Here is a 21,999-nt window from a genome sequence, read left to right on the forward strand (position 1 = left end):
AAATGGTAGGGATTGAATGCCCACCGTTGAAACATTCATGTGAGCACAAAAGTTTTAAATCAGAGTGATATTTGTGTTTTATGTTCATCCCAATGGAAATGATATTATGAACGGTTTGGATGGCATATAAACATACGATAGATCATGAATGTTTCAACGGTGGGCTTTCAATCCCCATGTTACAGCAAATAAGTGAACATGAATCAGAGGTTAGGATTGTTTAATCAATCCAAGTTGGGCCCGTGAGTTAAAAGACAATCAGTTCCATGATTTAGCTGATTTCGTGCGAGTTAAAGATGCCCCGTGTACAGTTTCTGAGTGACAGAGTATGAAGCATTATGCCCTGCCAAAGTATCAAATAGTTACACAAATTGCAAACACCTCCCCTCCATTTTACAATAATTGTAAACACATCCCTTCTTATTTTTTATTTTTATTTGCATCTGCCTCATGCAATTAGTTGTAGACACGTGGGCCACCACAATGCGTGCATGTGATGCGACCCTTGAGCATGTTTACTCCATCATAAAAATAGGACACCTAAAAATTAAGTGGATCTAACCATCAGGTGGGAAACCACAGGAAATTGGAGGATTTTGGGTGGTTGTCCACTGATTTCCATGAGGTGGACCACATGATGATTGGATTAGCCTAATTTTTGGTAATTTCAATTTTTATGGTGGAGCAACACCATTCAACAGGTCGGATTCCATTGATACGTAATTGTGGGGCCCACATGCATGCCGAATAAACTATACAAATCAGGGTATTTTTGTCATTTGATACGAATTCCTCTGGCTTCTCCGACAGAGGGAAGGTGACTGCAATATTTCAAACATAGGGGAGGTATTTACAAACACCATAAAACCAAACGATGATATTTATAATTATCCTCTCCTTTTCTTTTTCTTTTGCTTTTTTCAAGAAATCATTCCAATAAAATTATGGAACTGAAAAAAAGTTCAATCAATGAAACTGTCTGTCATGTAAGGCCTGCCTTTGATTGCCTAAGCCTCCCAAGAAACAATTTTACCAACGGTCCTGATCGTTTGATTAATGGTTAAGAAATCGATGGTCCAAATTGATTGTATAGGAAAAATGTTTTATCATTTATCTAGACCACCCATCAAGTGGGCCCCGTGTTTGATTGACCATATCTCTCTAGAATCACCTTGACAGGGTGATTCTGACCATATAATCAGAAAAATAGATGGTCAAGATTACTTAATATTATAAAGCCTGGCACATCTAATCAATGGGCCGGGCAAGGGGACAGCCAGATCAAAATCACCAATCCAAAATACAGGCCTGGGCCGGCCCAATACCAGGCCTAATTACATCTGAATCGCAATTTAAGGTGTGTCCAAACGCACCGTAATTGGACTGAATTTTCCAAATTCAATTGTATTTTGCATTCAAAAGCCGCATAATTTCGTAGTTCCAAAAATAATAATAATAAATAAATAAATAAAAGGCCATATCCATTTTTCATGAGTGGACTGTCCTAATTTTCGCACACATTCATTTACAGCGGGCCCCACCCTATGAACGGCTCAAATCTACCCATACTTGCCAAGTGGGCCCATGTACAGTTTCTAAGTAATGCAATTACTAACACAGTATTTACTAGAAGTAGAAGTGATCATACGGTGGATTTTGCGAACTTTCACGCGGGCCCATTTCTTTTCCAGGGAGCCGATTAGGTGCGGCCCTGACCAGGGGTGTACACGAGTCGAACCCAGTCGGGCTTAGCACAGCTCTACTTCGCCACGGCCACTAGCTGACCCTAGCTCAAACTCAGCTCGGCTTGGCTAGATCCTCAAGCCTGACAGGCCAGCTCAGCTCGGTTCGGTCAACAGCTCGGGCTAGTTCCAGCCAAGATGGGGCCTCTGCAGCATTCTCTCAAACTCATGGAGTGCACCTTCAAATTCACGGAATGTAAAGCAACAACATTGGTTTACAGGTATTCCATCAAACACTCAGCAAGCAACATATATTTAAGATACAGGGATATTTGTTTCATATCCATGCCTTCCTCACCACAAGCCGACACTTCATGGAGTCATTTCATCAAACACTTGATGACCAACATTAATATCAAAATAACCAAGTCACCAAACTAGTTCGATTCAAGTTGGGGTTCAATCCGAGTCGAGTTGAACTCTCAAAAAATCAGCTCGACTCAGCTCGAACTCAGTTTCGAACAGAGCCAAATCGAGCTTATTTGAGTTAAGCAGAACGAGCTAACTGAGCTAACTTGGTTCATGTACACCCCTAGCCCTAACCGTAGGGCCCACCTTGATGTATGTACTATATATCCACTGTAACACTTCGTCTTTTTTAAACGGTGGGTTCCACCGTTACATATGGTGTGGCACACATAAGCTGTGGATGGCCCTCATTTTCGGACACATGCCGTAACTTTGATTGGCAAAACGAATGAACAGTGTGGATTTGTCATGTGATTCCTGTGGGGCCCATTCTCTTAAACAAAAAAAAAAACACAAAGAGACTTGTTGACGCACGTCACCCCATGAAACAATCTCTCCTCCATGACTCTCTCTCTCCTTCCTACTTCTCAGCGGTACAGTTGCGGATGTGAACCCATCTACCATGCATGGTGGAACCCACTCCTCAATCTAAGCAGTCCAATGAACCCGGACCCTCGATTAACCTTAGCCCTTGAAATCTTTTACCTAAAAACATTTTATGTGGCTTACCTTAAAGCTTGATTTGAACTATAAAAAAAAAAAAAAAAAAAAAATTAACACCAGGACCTGTGGAACCTGATTAATTGCCTGATTTCTCTCAGCCATTATGGTGGACCCTACATCACTACCCACTCCTCACGGTTACAACAAACGAAAACAGAAATCTGCCTTGTGCACGAAGTCACGCTCTCACGTTCCTTTCTCTCTCAGATTCCTTCATATACAAATCTCATCTCTTAGGATCGTGGAATTCTCCTCATTGATATCAGCCCGCTCACTTATCAATTCACAGCCCTTGAAAAACCTACCATTGGGATCTTTAAAAAACTTTTTTCTTCTTATTTCTCAATTTCATGCAACTAGTAGCTACCCCTTCCAACTTCAAAATCAACTAACAAAATCAATCTAAAGCTTCAATCTGTGGAGCCTACAAGCTTTGTACGGCCCGTAAGAACCATCCACAATTGTCAGTGTCGCAAAATACATCAATCCAAATTTTGACATGATCACCTTCTTCATCTACACCACCACCGTCTAATATATGTAAACCTGCATTACAGTAAGTAAATCTCCCCATGAGGCCTATTAAAAATAGATTTGATCATCAATTAATATCTAGGGTCTTAGTATGTATATTTACATCCTATAATAGGTAAATTGTTTTCCAGATAATTAATCTCAAAGCAATGTATAGTTGCAATATAAGCCCACTCATTACGTCAATTACCTTGTAATTATTCATTTATTTTCAGAAGTTTTTGTACAGATAAAAACTTTAATTATGACAATTGTATTGGAACCATAGGTAAATCTTATTTGATCGGACTAATTCTATCATATAAATCCAATTTTGTTCGTAATCATTACATCGAATCAGATTTGTAGTAGACTTTGTTATCCAGAGAATAATCCTACAAAAATCAATATGTATATCAAAGTGTTTTATCATCACAACAGGTAGGTGATCATTCCCTATTGAAAAATTCATAAATAATTGGCTTATATGATCTAGATACTGAGATATTCTTTATTTGACTGAACCAATACAAATATTGTTTTTTTTCCATTTAATATTATCTAAGTAGTGATAATGAATATTTATTATGTGAATATAGACATTATATCTATCATATTTCCTTTTAAGTTAGATGCATTTTATGTAAAGTATTTTTTTAATATAAATATTTAATGATTTTTACCGGTGCTCTACCCAGGGTCATTCCCGAAATGATCGGCATGATACGGGTGTTCTGCCCAGGCTCATTTCCAAAAGGATCAGCACGAGTGCTTTGTCCTGGGTGATTTTCAAAAATGATCAGTACACACGGGTGCACTGCCCTAGGCTTTTGTCCTTAAAAGTTATACCGGTATTCTGCCGAGAGTCATATACTGAAAGGATCAACATCGGTGCTCTGCCGTGGGTCATCTCCTAAAAGGATCAGCACATATGAATGTTTTGTCCACTCCAAATCTTAGTATTTTTAGAAAAACTATGTTAAACAATTTATTCATTTCATATTCATGAATGTTAAATTATTAATTATGATTTTAAATCTAAAGTTCGTCTTATTTTGATTAATATATCGAGGTTAAATTTGGTAATATTTATTAGGCTTTCAACTCGGGACTGATGTGATCTTATTGAGTTATCAACTCATTATGTTTTAACCATTTCAGGTTATGAATATTTTGAACATGCAAGATACTACTATTAATAGTGGAGCATTGAATGTAGTTGGATGCACGTGGCATATCATTCTACATAAGATCAATTTTATTTTATTTGAGACTTATGAATGTAGTAAAGTTTGACTTGATTTTCTTACTTCAAGTTAAGTTAAATAATTATACATTAATGTAGTAACATATTATGTAAATAGTTATCTTAGCATGTATTTGGATTTTAAAATTGTAAACTATGGTGGGAGAAAATGAAATGTATATTTAATTGTTATACTTTATATTTTTATTTTTATTTTTTTTCATAGATCACGGGTCTGGAATTCAGGTCCTAAACACCCTATTCAAATACCCAAATTTTGGGGCGTGACATCCACGCTATCTATATACTTTTCGAACACATTTTAGGGCATTAGCCCAAAAATTAAGAAGATCCATATCTGTGGAGGACCACACCACATGAAACGGTGGTGATTGACCATTAAAAAGTTTTTGTGGGCCACAAACGTTTTGGATCAAGCTGATATTTGTTTTTGGATTGCACATAAACATTACGGTGGGCATTAAGGTGGGCCCTAGGTAGTTTTTATTGGTGGTCGTTCAATCATTACTGTTTCATATGGTGTGGTCCATATGAGTTTTGGATCTGCTTCATTTGTAGGATTATATCCTAATATGAGCTGGAAAAACGGATGGACGGCATGGATATACAATACATACATCAATGTGGGCACCACGGCAAGGCCGCACCATGTTGGGTGAGGTCCGCAGCTGCACGTCAACCGCTCCCTCTTTTCCACTAATATGTCACACGTGTAGCACATCCGAGTGGTTAAAAAGATGGGCCACAGATAAAGATCACCGGAACGTTGAAATCCAGCCGATCAACTGATTAGGTGGGCCACACCAGTATGTTAAGTTGTGAGATCTTGTGACAGTTTCAGGTGGGCCACACTGTTGGAATCCAAGGATGGCCGATGGTCTGATTAACAGATGGATGCTCCTGATTATGTTAGGACATTTGGACAATTCAATCAATCAATCTGGACCGTCCACAAGCTCCAGCTCATAGTTTCATGATCTCCCATGCCAGAATCACTCGAATGGAATGATCCTACCATCGAATCATTGATTGTTACATTTACCTAACAAAAATAATTCTTGGGAACCATAAGCAATCCATGATAGCCCTATAACAAATAGATGGATCAAATTGTTGATTGGACCTAGTTTGTGTTAAAAATCTCAACCGTCCGTATTAAAGGTCATTGATCAAATGGTTATTGTTTGCTAACCCATGTGATGTTTGCATGATAGCCTATGAAATATGAGACAGACCTAACCAATAGCTTAGATCAATGGAGTGGATTGTTTAAGTGTAGTAATGCAACTAGAAGCATTATAACTTACAGTGCTCTCGTAGCACTAAAGCATGTCTCTCTATTTTAATATGGATTTTTGCTGGATCAAATGATCTAAGTACTATTTTCTTAAAGCTACAAAAGTTTTCCAAATGCTAATGCAAAATGAATTTATCATGTTCTTTTATTAGACTAGTGTAACAAATATCATTGAGATTTTTAAAATATCACAATAAATACAGTAAATCATTTTATGGTGTGTGGGCCCACCATGGTGTTTGTTCATCTCATTCGTTAGCGAGGTTGTCTCACCGTGAAAATGAAAATGGGATGCCCCAAAAATGAAGTTGATCCAACCATTAAATGCGGCTCATATGAAAATTTAATAATTTATGATGAATATTTTTAAAGATTTTTATTTTTGGTGAGATTTTTGCGATAATATCTCAAGAAAACCTTGAAATTAAAAAGAGATTTTTAGGCTGAGAAATTGTCGAGAACGAGATTTGTCATTATGGATTCGACATGCTTCCCTCGCTGAAATACATGTTGACATGGCTATAATGATCTGATCCTTTGATTACATGATCACCAACTACATTTAGAGTTACAACCCAAACGTCATGGTGATAGGATTATCCATGCCATCTTTTTATTATATTGCAAATCAAATGGATAGTTAAAAAGACATTGGTGAAAATTTTAACAAATATCATAATCATTGGACGGTTAAGATCATTTGATAACCAAGATTTTGGAGTGGAGAACCCATCAACTACAGCTGCCTGCATTAGGGAGTATTACATGGCTTTTTAAGTTATTGGATGCATTAAATATTTAATTTTTCATCTCCCCATTCATTACATCCAACAACTTAAAAAGCCATAGTTTCAAAATTACTAAGTGCAAGCCTTTTTTTCAAGATGCAAGAATCAACACTCTAGTTCTTCCAAGTTACAAGGCAAGAGCTTATACAAGACTAGGTGACTCTCCTACAATTGATTAGGGATCAATATGTTTAGCCGATTTTAAAATTTTGAATTTTGAATTTGTATCAATATATATATCTACATCAATAAGATTTCTATATTGTTTTTTTGATATATATATATATATATATATATATATATTCATTTGAGTTCTTATTAGTCGACTAGTTATAGTTTAATATCTAATGGATATAATAAATATAATAAAATTATATTGATAATTATAACAAAACAAGGAAAAAGTGCTCTGCACTTGTAGTAATTTTATACTCATAATTTTTATTTTTATTTTCATTTCTTCATTTTTTTTTTAAAAATTATTTTTCAAAAGAAAAAAAAATGGTTCAAGAGGTTATACAACCATACATGCATTTATGCGATCACAAAAGCACACAACCCCCTGGGTCACACAAGATCACTTGTGACATTTGACAACATTAGTTGTTTGTAGCCTTTGGGTGATCAATTCTCTTTCGACTGTGACCCTTCTTCGAAGTTCATCATTGAACGAATGGCCCAAATCAAACCACATGTAAAGGTCAACACCATAGTGGACAAGATTAGATCAAACTCCATATTAGAAAACATTTATAATAGATTCAATGTGTAAAAGTCCATCTAATGGGAGATTAGGCAATAGTAAAATTCTTTTTTTTTAACAAACTGGTTAAACACGTTATATATATATATATATATATAGAGAGAGAGAGAGAGAGAGAGAGAGAGAGAGAGAGAGAGAGAGAGAGAGAGAGAGAGAGAGAGAGAGAGAGAGAGAGAGAGAGAGAGTTGAGGACCAATTTGAAAGTGGAGAGTAATACTCAACACCCATATATAGAATTGAGCAAAGTGGAATTTTTAACAGAGGTAGATTTGAGAAAGGCAAAGAATGATCTTAACTCGCAATTCAATAATCTATATACATAGTAAGAAATATTGTTCTAGGCAATTTCACAACTAAGAAATTTCTTAGGAAATTTTCAAATTTTTAGGTTTTTCTCGAGATGTTAGCATAAAAATCTCCTTGTAAATTAATAAATATATTTAAACTTTTAATTTTATGTTTATATAACAAATTTGTGACAGTTTTTATTATTTTTTTGCAATAATATCACAATAAAAACATAATATTTTAAAATGTGCTGAAAAGTATCATTTAGTGTAAGGTAATAACATGGAAGCCTTTAAACTTACTGATGCTAATTTACATACCCTCATTTATATATAACACAGAGAAATGGTCGCATTTACTCGTAACAATGTTAAGTCATAGTGCTTCCAGTTGCACCAGTTCACTTGGACAGTTCATTTGGACAATTTGAATGGTCCAATAAGTCTATCATAAGCTACCCTAGAAAAAATCATACTATATGATGACCCAATCCATCTTTGGTTTGGTCTAATTTTCTAGAACCATCTGTTTTGAAATTTCTAGAACCATCTGTTTTGAAAGCCTTGGATGGGATGTTTAAAATTGCCTCACAAAAGTGATTCTTTAGAATCATAGGCAATCAATGATAGACCCTAACAAATAGATGGATCAGATTGATGATTTGCCCTGTTTTGTGTAAATGATCTTGACCATTCATACTAAAGACCACTGATCAAATGGTTCATATATGTCATAGTGGTGTGACGTTTGCATGGTAGTCCATGATAGGTGCATTAAACCTAATGAAGAATCTAGATCAATGGATAGGACTGCCCAAGTATCCCAATACAAGATCACTATAACTTATAATGCTTTGAGAAACTTAAATGCGCATGCATTATTATCTTTTTCCACTCAATTAAAAAAAAAAAAAAAATCTAAACTGTATTAAACCCAAACTTTCATTTTATAAAATTTTGGCATATCCTTGTCTTTTTTTTAAAATAATAATAATATTCTGACCATCTTTTTAAATAATCAAGGTTGTATGTGCATACATCAGTGGATTAGACTGTCCAAGTCTCAATACAAGTACGAGCATTATAACTCATAATGCAGACAAGTAGGAGCAGTATAACTCAATGCTCTGAAAAACTTAAATGTGCATGCATTAGTCTTTTTCCACTCAATTTTTTGGTCCAAACTATATTAAACCCGAACTCTTCATATTATAAATTTTCAGCATTTTCTTATCTTTAAAAAAAATTCTGACCATCTTTTTTAATAATCAAGACTGTATATGCATACATTGATGGCTTGATGGGGTCAAATTAAGCACAGACATTTCAGGTGTTTGCATACATCAATGGATTGGACTGTCTAAGTGTCCCAATGCAACTAGGAGCATTATAAACACTCCGAGAAACTTAAATGTGCATGCATTACTAGTTTTTTTTTTTTCAATCAATTTTTTATAGTCCAAACTGTATTAAACCAAAACTATTCAATTTATAAAATTTTGGCATTTCCTTATCTTTAAAAAAAAAATTAAAAAATCTGACCACCTTTTTATATAAATCGAAGTTGAATTAGACACAAACATTTCCCATATGTGCATGCGTTAATGGATTGGACTATCCAAGCGTCCCAATGCAACTAGGAGCACTGTAGCTTAAGAAACTAAAATGTGCATACACTACTGTTTTTCTCTGCTCAATTTTTTTAGTCCAAATTGTATTAAACCAAAACTCTTCATTTTATAAATTTTCGGCATTTCCTCATCTAAAAAAAACTGACCATCTTTTTAAAGTAATCGAGGCCATATGTACATACATCAATGGAATGGATTGTCAAAGTGTTCCAATGCAACTAGGAGCACTGTATCTTATAAAGCTCCAAGAAACTTAAATGTGCATACATATCTGTTGTTTTCCACTCAATTCTTTTATTCCAAACCGTATTAGACCCAAACTTTTAATTTTATAATTTTTTGGCATTTTCTTTTCTTAAAAAAAAATAAAATAAAAAAATCTAACCATCTTATTTAATAATCAAGGCCGAATTAAATATTTTCCACATGCACGCACATCAGTGGATTGAATTGTCCACGTGTCCCAATGCAACTAGGAGCACTATAACTTATAATACTTTGAGAAACTTAAATGTGTATATATGACTATTTTTTTTCACTCAATTTTTTTAGCCCAAATTGTATTAGACCCAAACTACTAATTTTATAAAATTTTGGCATTTCCTTTTCATTTAAAAAGAAAACTGACCATCCTTTTTAATAATCGAGGCTGAATTAAACACGAATATTTCCCATGACTATTTCCCGTATGTGCATACATGAATGAATCACTCTCCAAGTGTCCCAATGCAACTAGGAGCATTATAACTTATAATGCTCTGAGAAACTTAAATATGCATGCATTATTGTCTTTTTCCAACTAAATGTTTTTAGTCCAAACTGTATTAAACCCAAACTCTTTATTTTATAAAATTTCCTGGTTTCCTTACGTTAAAAAAAATAAAAATAAAAATTCTAACCATCTTTTTTTAACAATCGACGCTGAATTAAACACAAACATTTCTCATATGTGCATAAATCAATGGATTGGATTGTCCAAGTGTGCCAATGCAACTAAGAGCACTACAACTCAAAACGCTCTGAGAAACTTAAATGTGCATGTATTACTGTCTCTTTCCACCGAGTCCAAACTGTATTAAACCCCAAACTTTTACTTTTATAAAATTTTGGCATTTCCTTTTCTTAAAAAGAAAAAATCTATCTTTTTAATAATTGAGGCCGAGTTAAACATGAAATTTCCCGCATGTGCATGCATCAATGGGTTGGACTATCCAACTGTCCCAGTGCAACTAGAAGCACTATAACTTAAAATGCTTATAGAAACTCATATGTACATGCATACCTTTCTTTTCTGCTCAATTTTTCATAGTCCAAACCAAATTAAACCCAAACTTCTTATCTTATAAATTATTGGCATTTCCTTTTCTTGAAAAAAAAAACTAACCATCCTTGGATTTGAAACCCACATTACTTTATGGTGCCAAACATACCAGGGGATTTGAAATCCCCTTAAATCCCCCAAATCCATGGTGCAAAATGACCCCTATATATAAACCATGCAAAGAGACAGCATAGGGTGATCAGTATATCATGAATAGTCCTCCTGAGTTTACTAGTTAACAATCCCTGAAATGGATTCTCCAATCGACCAGAGCTTTCCCATAAAAAACCACCAGATTTTAAGAGCATATCCTGCACATTATCCACACATAAATGTATGTTAATCCATCCAAATCTCAGGCCTCAATGTGGAAGGGGCATTTCCCGGAGATCAAACCTGTAGGGTTATCCCAATCTTCAATCTTCGGATCATGTAACCATCAAACAGGAAGTTAAAAAGATTGGACCAACACTACTAATTCAATAGCCAAAATCAGATGATCAAGAACGTCCTGTCTGCACAAATTTTGGGTTTTGCTCCATCCACAGTACGAGCCCTGAATGCATGCATCATCACATCAACAATTAAAATAAAATAAATCAAATGACCCACAGGTTTCCGAGCCCACACGCCCTCTCAATGATATTTTTTTTTTTCCATTAAAAAAAAAAAAGATTAAAATGAAACAGAGTCCCTACCGCACAAGATTATTTAATATAAATCAAGGCATGTCTAAGCATGTAAAGATCCTCCCTTAGTAGTAGAGAGCATTTTGATCCTCTTCCCTTATGTCAACCAAAGAAGTCAGTTTTACAGGTTAGAGTTCCCCCTAGAAGACTCCCAACGGTAGAGAGAAGGAGAGAGATAGAGAGGCAATAACATACGCATGTAGTAGAAGTACCCCAACAAGCAGCTCTAGCTTATTGGGCTTCCCAATATATAAATACGGCCCACCCCATCCGTACCATTCATTTCTTTTTCTTTCCTGTTCTCTCGTTTTGTTTTTTTTTTTTCCTTTCTTTATACAGAGAAGATTGCTGAGCTTTTGTTGGAGATAAGATTGGGCTAAGGAGATGAAGGGGCCAACTCAAAGTAAGTGCAGAGAGCACCCCTTGTGGCTGTCCAATTCCCACACCCAAAGAAGTAGCTGCCATGCTTCGGACCCGGCTTCCGTATCATCCGTTTGCTGCTCTTGGCCCCGCAGAAGCAGTAAGTCCTCCGCTCCTTGGTGTCAGTGGGGTCTATGTTGGGGTGAAACTGGATGATGGGCGGCGGTTGTTTCAGCTTGAGGTGGTGGTGGTGGTGGTTGTGGGGGGTGGCAATGGTGGTGACAGGGCCCGACAGGCGGTCGGGGGATTGCTGCCATGCCAGTGGGCGGTCTGCAGATGGCCACATGAGGGAGTTGGTAATGGAGAAGCGGAAGCCCCGGTGCATGAGGTGGGTGAGGAGGCGGGCCGTGTTCCGGGCGTCATCCAGGCCACAGTGTGCGCGGCCCACCCACGCCAGGCCAGCCAGCTGGACCGCCTCCTTGAGATTGCAGCGGACCCCGCCAAACACCTCGTGGAATGGAACCTTTAAGTTGATCCACCTGGACATGAATGCAAAAACAACATGAAATCATTTCAAAGTTTCTTTGGCTGCAATTTGGATAATCTTGTGTGGCAGAAAAGAAAAATATGCTTAACTTTCAAATTTCAGAACCGCATCTCAGCCCATTTATGGGTACATGGTTATCTGAACCGTTTATTCATCATAAGGCTCCATAAATGGACCAACGACCAAAAAGCATAATGATTAGACAATGTAAAGTACATTGTACAAGAAATCACTGACCATATTTTAGTGGTTTTTGTACACCAAGATTGTCTAGTCAATAGAACTTTTGGTCCATGACCCATCTATACTTGTCCGTGGTGAAAGAGTGGCACGGATAATCACACACATGCCATGTGTGTGGTACAGAAAGTAGGAGGACGGGTTTTGCCCATGGTTCAAAAACCCAAAAACTCAACGCCACTCAATATACAGCCGGGGAAGGCTGACTAGAAGACTTGACTAAGCCTTGATCTGATTCAACTTGACAATTTAATTGTCATCATCAATTAAGCCTTATCCCGACTAATTGGGGTCAAATACATGAATCCTTTTCCACCATTCCACCATCAAGGACCGTAACTTTAGTTAGACAATATATCATCAAGTCTTTCTTACTACCTCCATCAATGTCCTTTGAGGCCTTCCCCTCGCCCTTTTATTAGAGCATTCAGCTTGTACCAACTCACACCAAACAGCAGAGTTCTTAGTCTCTGTTGCAAGTGACCAAACCATCTAAGCCTACTTTCCCTCATCTTTTTACGTATTGGTGAAATTTCATGTTGTTTAGACTCATATTGGAAGTTATGGCATAAGTTTGGCTGGCTACCAACCTGACACAACCCTCTGCCCTCTTTTTTTCCCTTTTTATTTTTATCTTTTTATATTTGAAAGATGATAATTTTTATTAGAAAAGCCAAAGGGAAACACAAAGGAAATTTACAACCATGAGGGCTAAGCCAAAAAATAAATAAATAAATAAGGGGGGGACCTCTAACTTAGCCCTACTAAAGACTTCCAACCCTTTCCTATTTCAGAAACACCGCTTACTCCTATTTCAGCAACCCTCCTTTATCAGGACCCGCGATCAGAGCATAAAAATCCCACAAGTGCAATGTGATAGACAATCAAACAGGTTGATTACCATCAACCACGCTATCTGATAGTATATTACATGGTTGATTTAATCAACAAGTTGACTATTTAATCATCAAATAAATTAATCCGAAAATGATTGTGGTAATATTTAAAATAGTCAATCTCATGCCAATAATATAACTTTTATATTAGTAGAAAACTTGATGCAGGCAGCATTGATCATGATCGATGTGTTTGCTCTGTACAACGGGGGTTGGTAAGCAATGTCCGGTGCACAGAGAACTGCCTTCAGTCCCCCAAACTGACTTGTTGCAAGTTAATCCCCCTACCCCCATTTTAATTTATAGAGGAGTGATTCTGCTCGAGTGTTCGCAAGTCACGTCTAGTTGACCAAGTTTGCGGGTCAGCTCAACGAGTCTTGTCGATTCGGGGCCAAGTCACTCTATGGAGCAAGTTCCCCAATCTTAGCTCAAAAACTCACCGGGTCAAGTTGACTCAACAGAGTCAATGAGTTTTAGAACTATGGTTCTACCAAACAATGCCTTGACTCTGATGAAGTACATGAAGGTGCTTTTGGCAAGGGAAATTGGTGAAATGCCTTCATATGTTATTTTCTATTAAAAAAATGAAGAGTAGCATTTTGGGGCCCATATGGTGTTTTTGTGAGGTGCATCACGTCATGAGGACCACACGAACAAATAATCATAATCATCAAGAGGGTCACACTTGAAATTTGGCGGGTTTTGGGGAGCATACATTTTTTTAATGGTGCGGCCCATCCGATTGTGGAACAAGGCTTAGATGAAGATGACAAAGCCGATCGTCAGCATGGTCGGATGCACCTGTTGACAGTTTTGATGACATACACACACCATGAAAGCCACACAATGCCTCAACTAACCACTGTGTTTATACAAATAGTAGATGAGGCCATTTCAGTTAGTTTACTCGCCAAGAAGCATGTTACGGCAATTCAGAGAAGTAAAAGACTTGTTCAGTAAAAGCAATTTTTTTATTCACTTCCCAGTAAATATCCCAATTTTTTTATTAACCTCCATATGACCCAAAGATCTTAAGTGGCCAATGTAGCAAGTCGGGGCAATCCCATTTAAGAAGCAAAAGCAAGAGAGCACTTATCTTGCACAAATTAACAGGAAACAACAATCAAAATTAAACCTCGTGGGAGAAGCCCTGAGTTTGTGCAATTATCGCCACTGTTTTCAAAGATCAAAATAATAGAGTAAAGTCACAACAAAAATCCTAACCATCTGATGCATGGTGCAGAATAGATAGGCAAGAATGAAATATAACAATACTACGCATACAAAGGGAAAAGGTCAAATGATTAGATGGCTGGGATCTTCCAATCTGTTTGATCTCAAGGAACATCCCTATCCACCATTGGGCCATAACTCAATCACTGAATCATGGGCCCCATTTATAGAGACCCAGGGACCAAAGATTTTGTTTTTTTTTTTTTTTTTTTTTTTTTTTTTTTTTAAGGTAACGTGGACTCGAACCCATGACCTCAATGTTGAAACGCGCTGTCTAACACCAGGCCCAAGGACCGAAGATATTACACATCATTGGGATGATGATCATATAATTCCTCTTTAGTGGTAGGTGAGCTCAAATGGGACTCACCACCAGAGAGTTGTGATGGACAGCAGATACTACACCAATTGAGTTACAAGCTCAATCAATGTTTTAAAACCCAGTCCAGACTAGGTGATCTGGCTAGTTTGGAATGGAAATGACCGCCAAATCAGGCCAGGCTACCTTGAAATCCAGCCAGTTATGTGAATATCTGTTTTGTGTAAGAAAATGCAGTTGCTTCTGTCAAAGCTCAACTAACAGCTTTGGCTTGAAAATCAACTCCCAAAACACTAGGCTAACGTCAGTTTAACTGAGTTTTTGAATTATATTACATGAACCAGATTTCCATGCCAAACTGGTCCCAGCAGGTTTGACCGGTTTGACCAAACCACCCAAAAAATGGGTCAAGATCTGGTCCAGGTTTTTAAACAATGGGCTCAATCCAGGGTGTGTTTAAATTGGGGGAAAACAGGAGGAAAGGAAAACTAAGATGGTGACATGAGCGGAAGGAAAACTGACATCACCACTATGGAAATGAGACTGTTTACACCTGATGGTTTTGCTACAAGCATTGTCCTAGAAAATGCTTTTCCTTTCTTATTTTCTAGTTTTTGTGTTGCAATTTTGGAAGGAAAACATTGTTTCCACCAATTTTACCATTTAAAATGTCATGTCAAAAGGAAACCTCTTTTCCCACCAATTGACTTTTCATAGAAAAGATTTTACTGACTTTATAAGGAAAGTAAATTGAATTTTCTTCTATTTTTTATGTTTCTCAAACAGAGGAAACATGACATCGTAGAAATTCATTTTGGAATAGAGTTTCACGAAGTCAACAAGGCCTTTTGGAATCGTTACCTATTGAAGTAAGGAGGCTTCCGGATCCTCTTGAATCTGCATTCCGATTCTAACATCACACGGCAATCCCAGTTGGACCATGTAACCACAGCAAAGTTTGTGTGCTTGATACCCTTGTCCTCCAACCATTTGTCATGCATGAGTAGAGCTTCACTCAGAGGAACCCCCGTGTCCACCTGCAACCATATTACAGTCAGGACTGGTGCAAAAAGGCCATCTGTTTTTTTTTTTTTTTTAAATCATGTGTCAAGGAATCGTTTCAAAAGAGAAATGCTGAAGTGAATGCATGAGGAGAGATTGAAGAGGTCAATTGGAGTGCAATGCAAACATGGCATGCCTGTAAAAGATCCAACCATGTACTAGGAGGGGCTCACGATGGTCATGCCCTTTCCCAAAAGCCAGGGTGGTCCATTCTCTGGTGGACCACACATGCATGTTGAAAATAGGTCATTGCAGACATTCTAACCGTACACTTTCCTTGTACATGAGTGGCTGCCCATTGAGTGGATTGGCCTGATTTATGAGGCCATGGCAGGTTTGCAGTTGGTGCAACCTAATGATTGGCCCAGATTTTGCACATGGCTGCCACGTGTGCCACGATTCAGCTGTTCAATCTCTCTGGTGAATTGCGATAGCATTTCCTGTTTCAGAAACAAGATCATGCACCAAATGCATGACCAGCATACTCCTGATTTTCACATTGGCCAAGTGAAGCTATGTGTAGAGGTGAGAGTGAGCTTAGCAAAACTCTACTTTTCCATTTATCTAATGAGTGATTCAATTTGGATGGCGAGCTATAGACACCACACAAACTTTAGAAGCAAATGCATTACGACAACTTAGTGTTCATCAAGTGTACATGCATCCATGGATTTGTGTACATTCATGCATGAAAGAGAGTTATAATGAGCAGTTCATGCACGCACATCATTCTTTCATCCTCTTTTTTTTTTTTTTAATTTCCAATTCCCTACCAAAATGAAAACACCCTTCATTTAACTCTGTTCTTCTTTCTTTTTTCAGCATCTATATAGAAGTATACAATCATTTTCTCATAGTACATTGATATCCACCGAATACACGACCCACACGCCCAAAATTATTGTAACACGGGAAGTCAATCCAAAAGAAAAGTAATGGATGTCCTGAGAAGGTAAATTTTCAGCAGGCACGGCAGCCCTTACTAATAGATCTAGCACTTATTCTATCCGTATCATTATCATCTAAGCCTAATCCCAACTAATTGGGGTCAGCTATATGAATCCTTTTCTGCAATTCCACCCTATGGGCCATAACTTCAGTTAGACCATCGGTTATCAAGTCTTTTCTTACTACGTCCCCCCACATCCTTTTGGGCCTTCCCTTTGCCCTTTTAGAGCCTTCAACGTACGCTTATTCTACCTACCTATGCTTATTCAATTCTTCTCAATATGCCACATATAGCATGGGGTAATTCCTTTCCTAACAACTTCACTTGAATTCCGAAGAGACCAACAACCAAACCAAGGTGAGATCCATGACCAAAGAAGAGAACAAAGAAATGCCAAAAAGGTTGAAATAGGAACCCTCCAAACTGAGGTTGCCACCTTACAACGACGGAGGAGATGATCCAGCATTCCTCTTTCCAACACAAAGCAATTGCTAGGGGCAGCAATTATGACCTTAAAGATTATCAAGCATGACAATTTACCAGCAAGGGCCATCCAACCAAGGCATTCAATAAGGAAACGGTAATGGCTAGCCTTATGTCTGCTACAATACAGGCATACAAGTAACGGTCTTTACAGCCCTGTAACAGTCGATTTTTTTTTCTTTAATGAAAAAATTTATAGGCCCTGTATCGGCCATTTTTTTCAGATCAGGCGTTATGACCCTGAATCGGGTAACAATTTTTAATCAGGAGAAAACCTTGAACAATGCTTCACTAGAGAAACCAACATGATGGAGATGGGCCTGAATTCTTTCATTTAGAATGAACCAATAGAGTTTTGCCTTATTATTTTTATCTCTTTTAAAAGTAATATTTCAAACCAGTCTTTCCCAATGACCCATAACATTGATGGACAAGTCCTCCTGATAAGACTATAGAGTCCCAGGAATCATGAGGCTAAGTGTGATGCCCCCACCAATAAGTCTTGCTGAAACCTTAACTTTACACCACCAACAACTTTAAATCAAACATTATAAACCAGTCTTTCCCAATGACCTCATAACATTGATGGACAAGTCCTCCTGATAAGGCTATGGAGTCTCAGGAACCATGAGGCTAATTGTGACACCCCCACCAATAATTGTCTTGCTGAAACCTTGACTTCACACCACCAACAACTTTAAATCTATAATTCCTGCTGCAAACACTTTTCTTGCTCCTTAGAACCATCCCAGATCTACCAACAGCTTTCCATACATAAGATCCTGTTCCAGATTGGACCCCACCCAAGACCCAACCTCTAACAGACTGACCATGCTATCTAACAAGGTGCATTCCAAAGCATGTGAGGGTTTACCAAACTGTTGCAACCATTTTAAATAAGTGCTCAATCTCTTTCGACTATTGTACCAATCCCAATATCACTTTCTCTTCTTATCTTTTGAACATCCTTCCAGTTCACAAGATGGAACTGATACCTAGAGCCCCTCTCTGAAAGGAAATCCTTTTGAAAAGCTTCTCCAATTTCATTTGCTACAGAAACTAGTACCTTGAAGAGGGAAAGATAGTATGTAGGGAGGTTACAGAGTGATGCATCCAGGCCACCTGATCATTCAATCGAGGCCCACATTGGTCCCTGTTGATGATTGATTGTGTGATCAGGTCCATATTAGGGTCCAGATTCAGATCTCGCCCAGAGTAGGCCCATACAAGGTCCAGACATCAGATTGGGTCCCACCCAATCATTTGAATTGATGACCAGGCCTTTCCAATCCTCCATATTGAAGATGTGGACAAAAAAAGGACCCACATTGGGCCGACTGATGATCCGGCCCACATCAAGGGCTTTCATGACAGGTCAGAACCAATTCGATTGTCTGATTGGACTGTGGAACACACATCAATACAGACCGTTTTGATTAATAACCAAGTGGACTGCGGGACCCATAAGTCAAACCACACATCCTTAACAACCCCACATAACAACTACGCAACCTCTTTGGAGGATTTGTACAGATTGTACAGTCCCTACAAGTCTACATGATTAATACATGGATTTTTAATTAGCCTACCCCAATTAGTTGGGATAAGGCTTTGATGATGATGATGTTATGGAGTTTCAACTGGATATCTTTTTATTTAAGTTTCTTAATTTGATTTTGGTTCTTTTTTTATTTACAACAAGAAGAGATTTAATTGGAGATATTTTAGGAGACGTCATATAGGCCAATTAGAAATTAGATAAAAGACATTCTAGAGGCTTCTTTCTAGAAACTGCTTGGGAAGGATTGAAGCCAGTATATGGAGGCAATGGCCATGCATTATTATTCAATAAATGAATGAATGATACTCTGAACATGCAATGAAAGTTATTTATCCTAGTTTCTATTGATGAGATCTAGTCTATGAGAATGACTCTTCTGGAATCTAGAAGTGGGATGCCTCTAGATACCTTTCTTAGGGCTCAATAGGGTTTTCTTTTTGGTGTGACTCCACATATTCATCCTTTTTCTCCTTTTGTTTAAATATTATTTGCTTCAAGCGGAAGATCAATTTTTTGACATAACCTTAGAGGTTTGATCTTCTATTTGGTAAGTAACCTATCCTAGTTCAGTTCTTTCTAGGTGAACTACAGAGACGAGACTTTAGCAAAGTTATTTGCCTTACCTGGAGAGAGATGTCACTTTCTCGATAGCATTAGCCTCTTCTCAACTCTCTACACCACCAGATCCCTAGTAGAGACTGACCTTGATTCAATCCAAAGGGATGACAACATATTTCAATGGCGAGCTATCCTTTTCACAACGCATCATACGTACAAATGATTTAATGATAGCCTCATTTACTCTCTTTTTTTTCATTTTTTTTTGGAGTAATGATAGCCTCATCTACTGCCACCTCGGCAATTGCACTTTTGTTCAAATTAACTTTTTAACCAAACACCACATCAAAAAAGCCCAAGCACCCTGAGACATTATCGCGTCATGACACTATCGTACAGACAAAGGCTATCACAAGCTGCAATGGAAATCCTTTCTCACCCACTAGCCTATAAATACTTGTGCAAACTCTACAAATAGACTCATCTCACAACAAATATCCTTCCGAAATCTAACCTAACCACCACCACCACCTTTAATGTGGGGGCATTTTTACACCGGACTCGAGTGGGGTGGCCTGTGGGATGCAGGGGCACACTCGGGATGGGTGGCCCGCAGAACTCATGGATTTGGAGCCCGTTTGAGGCGGGCGGCTCGTGTGAGGCGGAACCCATGGATTTTGAGCCCACGAGGAGGGTTCGGCCAAGGACCTAACCCATGGATTGGGAGCCTAGGCTATGAGATAAAAGGATTAATTCAACATGCTCTATCAGTTCGAGCTTTTAGAGCAAGTGGTTAATTGTCCTGCATCAAATTAGAATAAGCGCGGGATGTCTCATGTTCGAGACTCCTCACCGGGGGTGATTAATGGGGGGCACTTTTACACCGGACTCGAGTGGGGTGGCATGTGGGATGGAAGGGCACACTCAGGGTGAGTGGCCCGCAGAACCCATGGATTTAGGGCCCACGAGAAGGGTTCGACCGAGAACCTAACCCATGGATTTGGGGCCTGGGCTATGAAATAAAGGGATTAATTCACCATGCTCTATCAGTTCGAGCTTTTAGAGCAAGTAATCAATTGTCCAGCATCAACCTCTCACCCTAAACCCCATCCCTTCCTAAACTCTTCAACCTTATATCCAAACACCAAAACCCTACCTCTTAATCCAAGTAACACTTTTCATTCCATCGCAAAGTATGTGATTTCTACATAATTTATAAATGCGTGTACATCAGCCGCAGCCCTCTGCAATCTATACACTACATACTATATATTCTAGTGCCTAAGGGGCTGGGCTAGGCGAAGCTGGGCCAGGCTATTTGTCATTGGCTCAGGAACGGCCCATTCCAAACATCGGGCCTAGATTTTTAGCATAAGCCTAGCCTTCAGGTCAAGTTTAGGGGCCCAATCCCTAGCCCTCCAAGGCCCGGTTGCCAAGGCAAGATCAGGCAGTCTAGCACATTGCCTAGATTTTTAGCCTAAGCCCGGCCTTTGGGCCAAGTTCATAGGCCCAAGCCTTGCCCTTCGAGGCCATGTCAAGCAATCTAGCCCATTGCCACCCCTACTCTTTCGTAACAACTCACCTCCAATGGGGCATCCAATTCCCCTAGACCTCCATAACCACTTCCATGAGACGAGATACACTTTCCTATTCCTAACATTCCTTACCACTAACAGCCCCACTCATCGGTTTGCTACCTCCACTTTATCAAAAAGTAATTGTGACTCATCCCAAAGAAAGTACCTCTTGGACTTTTCTACCTTTCTACATAGGGAAGATTAGAAAATCTCGATTTAATGAGTGACACAAAGTATTTATTCCTTTGAATTGCTTTAGTGGTGGCATGTGATCAATGCCCAAGATGACGAATTATTTGCCAACCCATGCCATCTACAGTTTTTTTAGTTTAGCTTCTTAAGAATGCAAGAGGGGAGAATATGACTTGAGATGACCTAGAGACATTCCTCAAATAGAATTTCAGCTACATAAAGTGCATCCAACTAATATGGAGTGAAAAAAGCAAATCCATGCATGCATCTAATGCAGGGCATTTTCACACCAGGCTCAAGTGGGGTAGCCTGTGCGATGCAGGGGCATACTCGGGGTAAGCGGCCCATGTGAGGCGGGTGGCTCCTGCGAGGCAAGCCCCACTCATGTGAGGCAGGTGGCTCATGTGAAGCGAAACTCATGTGATGCGGGGCCCAAGAGGGGGGGTTCAGCCGAGGTCCTAACACATGGGATGTGAGGCCTGGGCTACGAGATAAAGGGATTGATTCGCCATGCTCTATCAATTCAAGCTTTTAGAGCAAGTAGTTAATTATCCTGCATCAAAATGGTATCAGAGCGAAAGGTCTCGTGTTCGAGACTCCTCATCGGGGGTGTGACTAATGCAGGGGCATTTTCACACCGGGCTCGAGTGGGGTAGCCTGTGGGATGTAGGGGCACACTCAGGGTGGGTGCCTCGTGTGAGGCGGGTGGCTTGTGTGAAGCAAAACCCATGTGATGTGGGGCCCACGAGGGG

General features: G+C 38.7%; 1 protein-coding gene across 5 annotated transcripts in view; it reads right to left on the reverse strand.

Annotated features, from left to right (window-relative positions):
* Positions 1-11,576: 11,576 nt before the first annotated feature.
* The window catches only part of LOC131228008 (uncharacterized), a 39,241-nt gene continuing 28,818 nt past the window's right edge, over positions 11,577-21,999 (reverse strand). For all 5 annotated transcript variants that reach the window (XM_058223821.1, XM_058223820.1, XM_058223822.1 and 2 more), the window contains 2 exons: positions 15,727-15,902; positions 11,577-12,169 (listed from right to left, as the gene is read on the reverse strand). In XM_058223821.1, the coding sequence (XP_058079804.1) occupies positions 11,647-12,169; positions 15,727-15,902 (699 nt within the window). In that variant the 3' untranslated portion in view covers positions 11,577-11,646. The remainder of the gene's footprint in view (positions 12,170-15,726; positions 15,903-21,999) is intronic.

This window comes from Magnolia sinica, chromosome 15 (genome assembly GCF_029962835.1).
Source record: "Magnolia sinica isolate HGM2019 chromosome 15, MsV1, whole genome shotgun sequence".
NCBI classification, from domain to species: domain Eukaryota; kingdom Viridiplantae; phylum Streptophyta; class Magnoliopsida; order Magnoliales; family Magnoliaceae; genus Magnolia; species Magnolia sinica.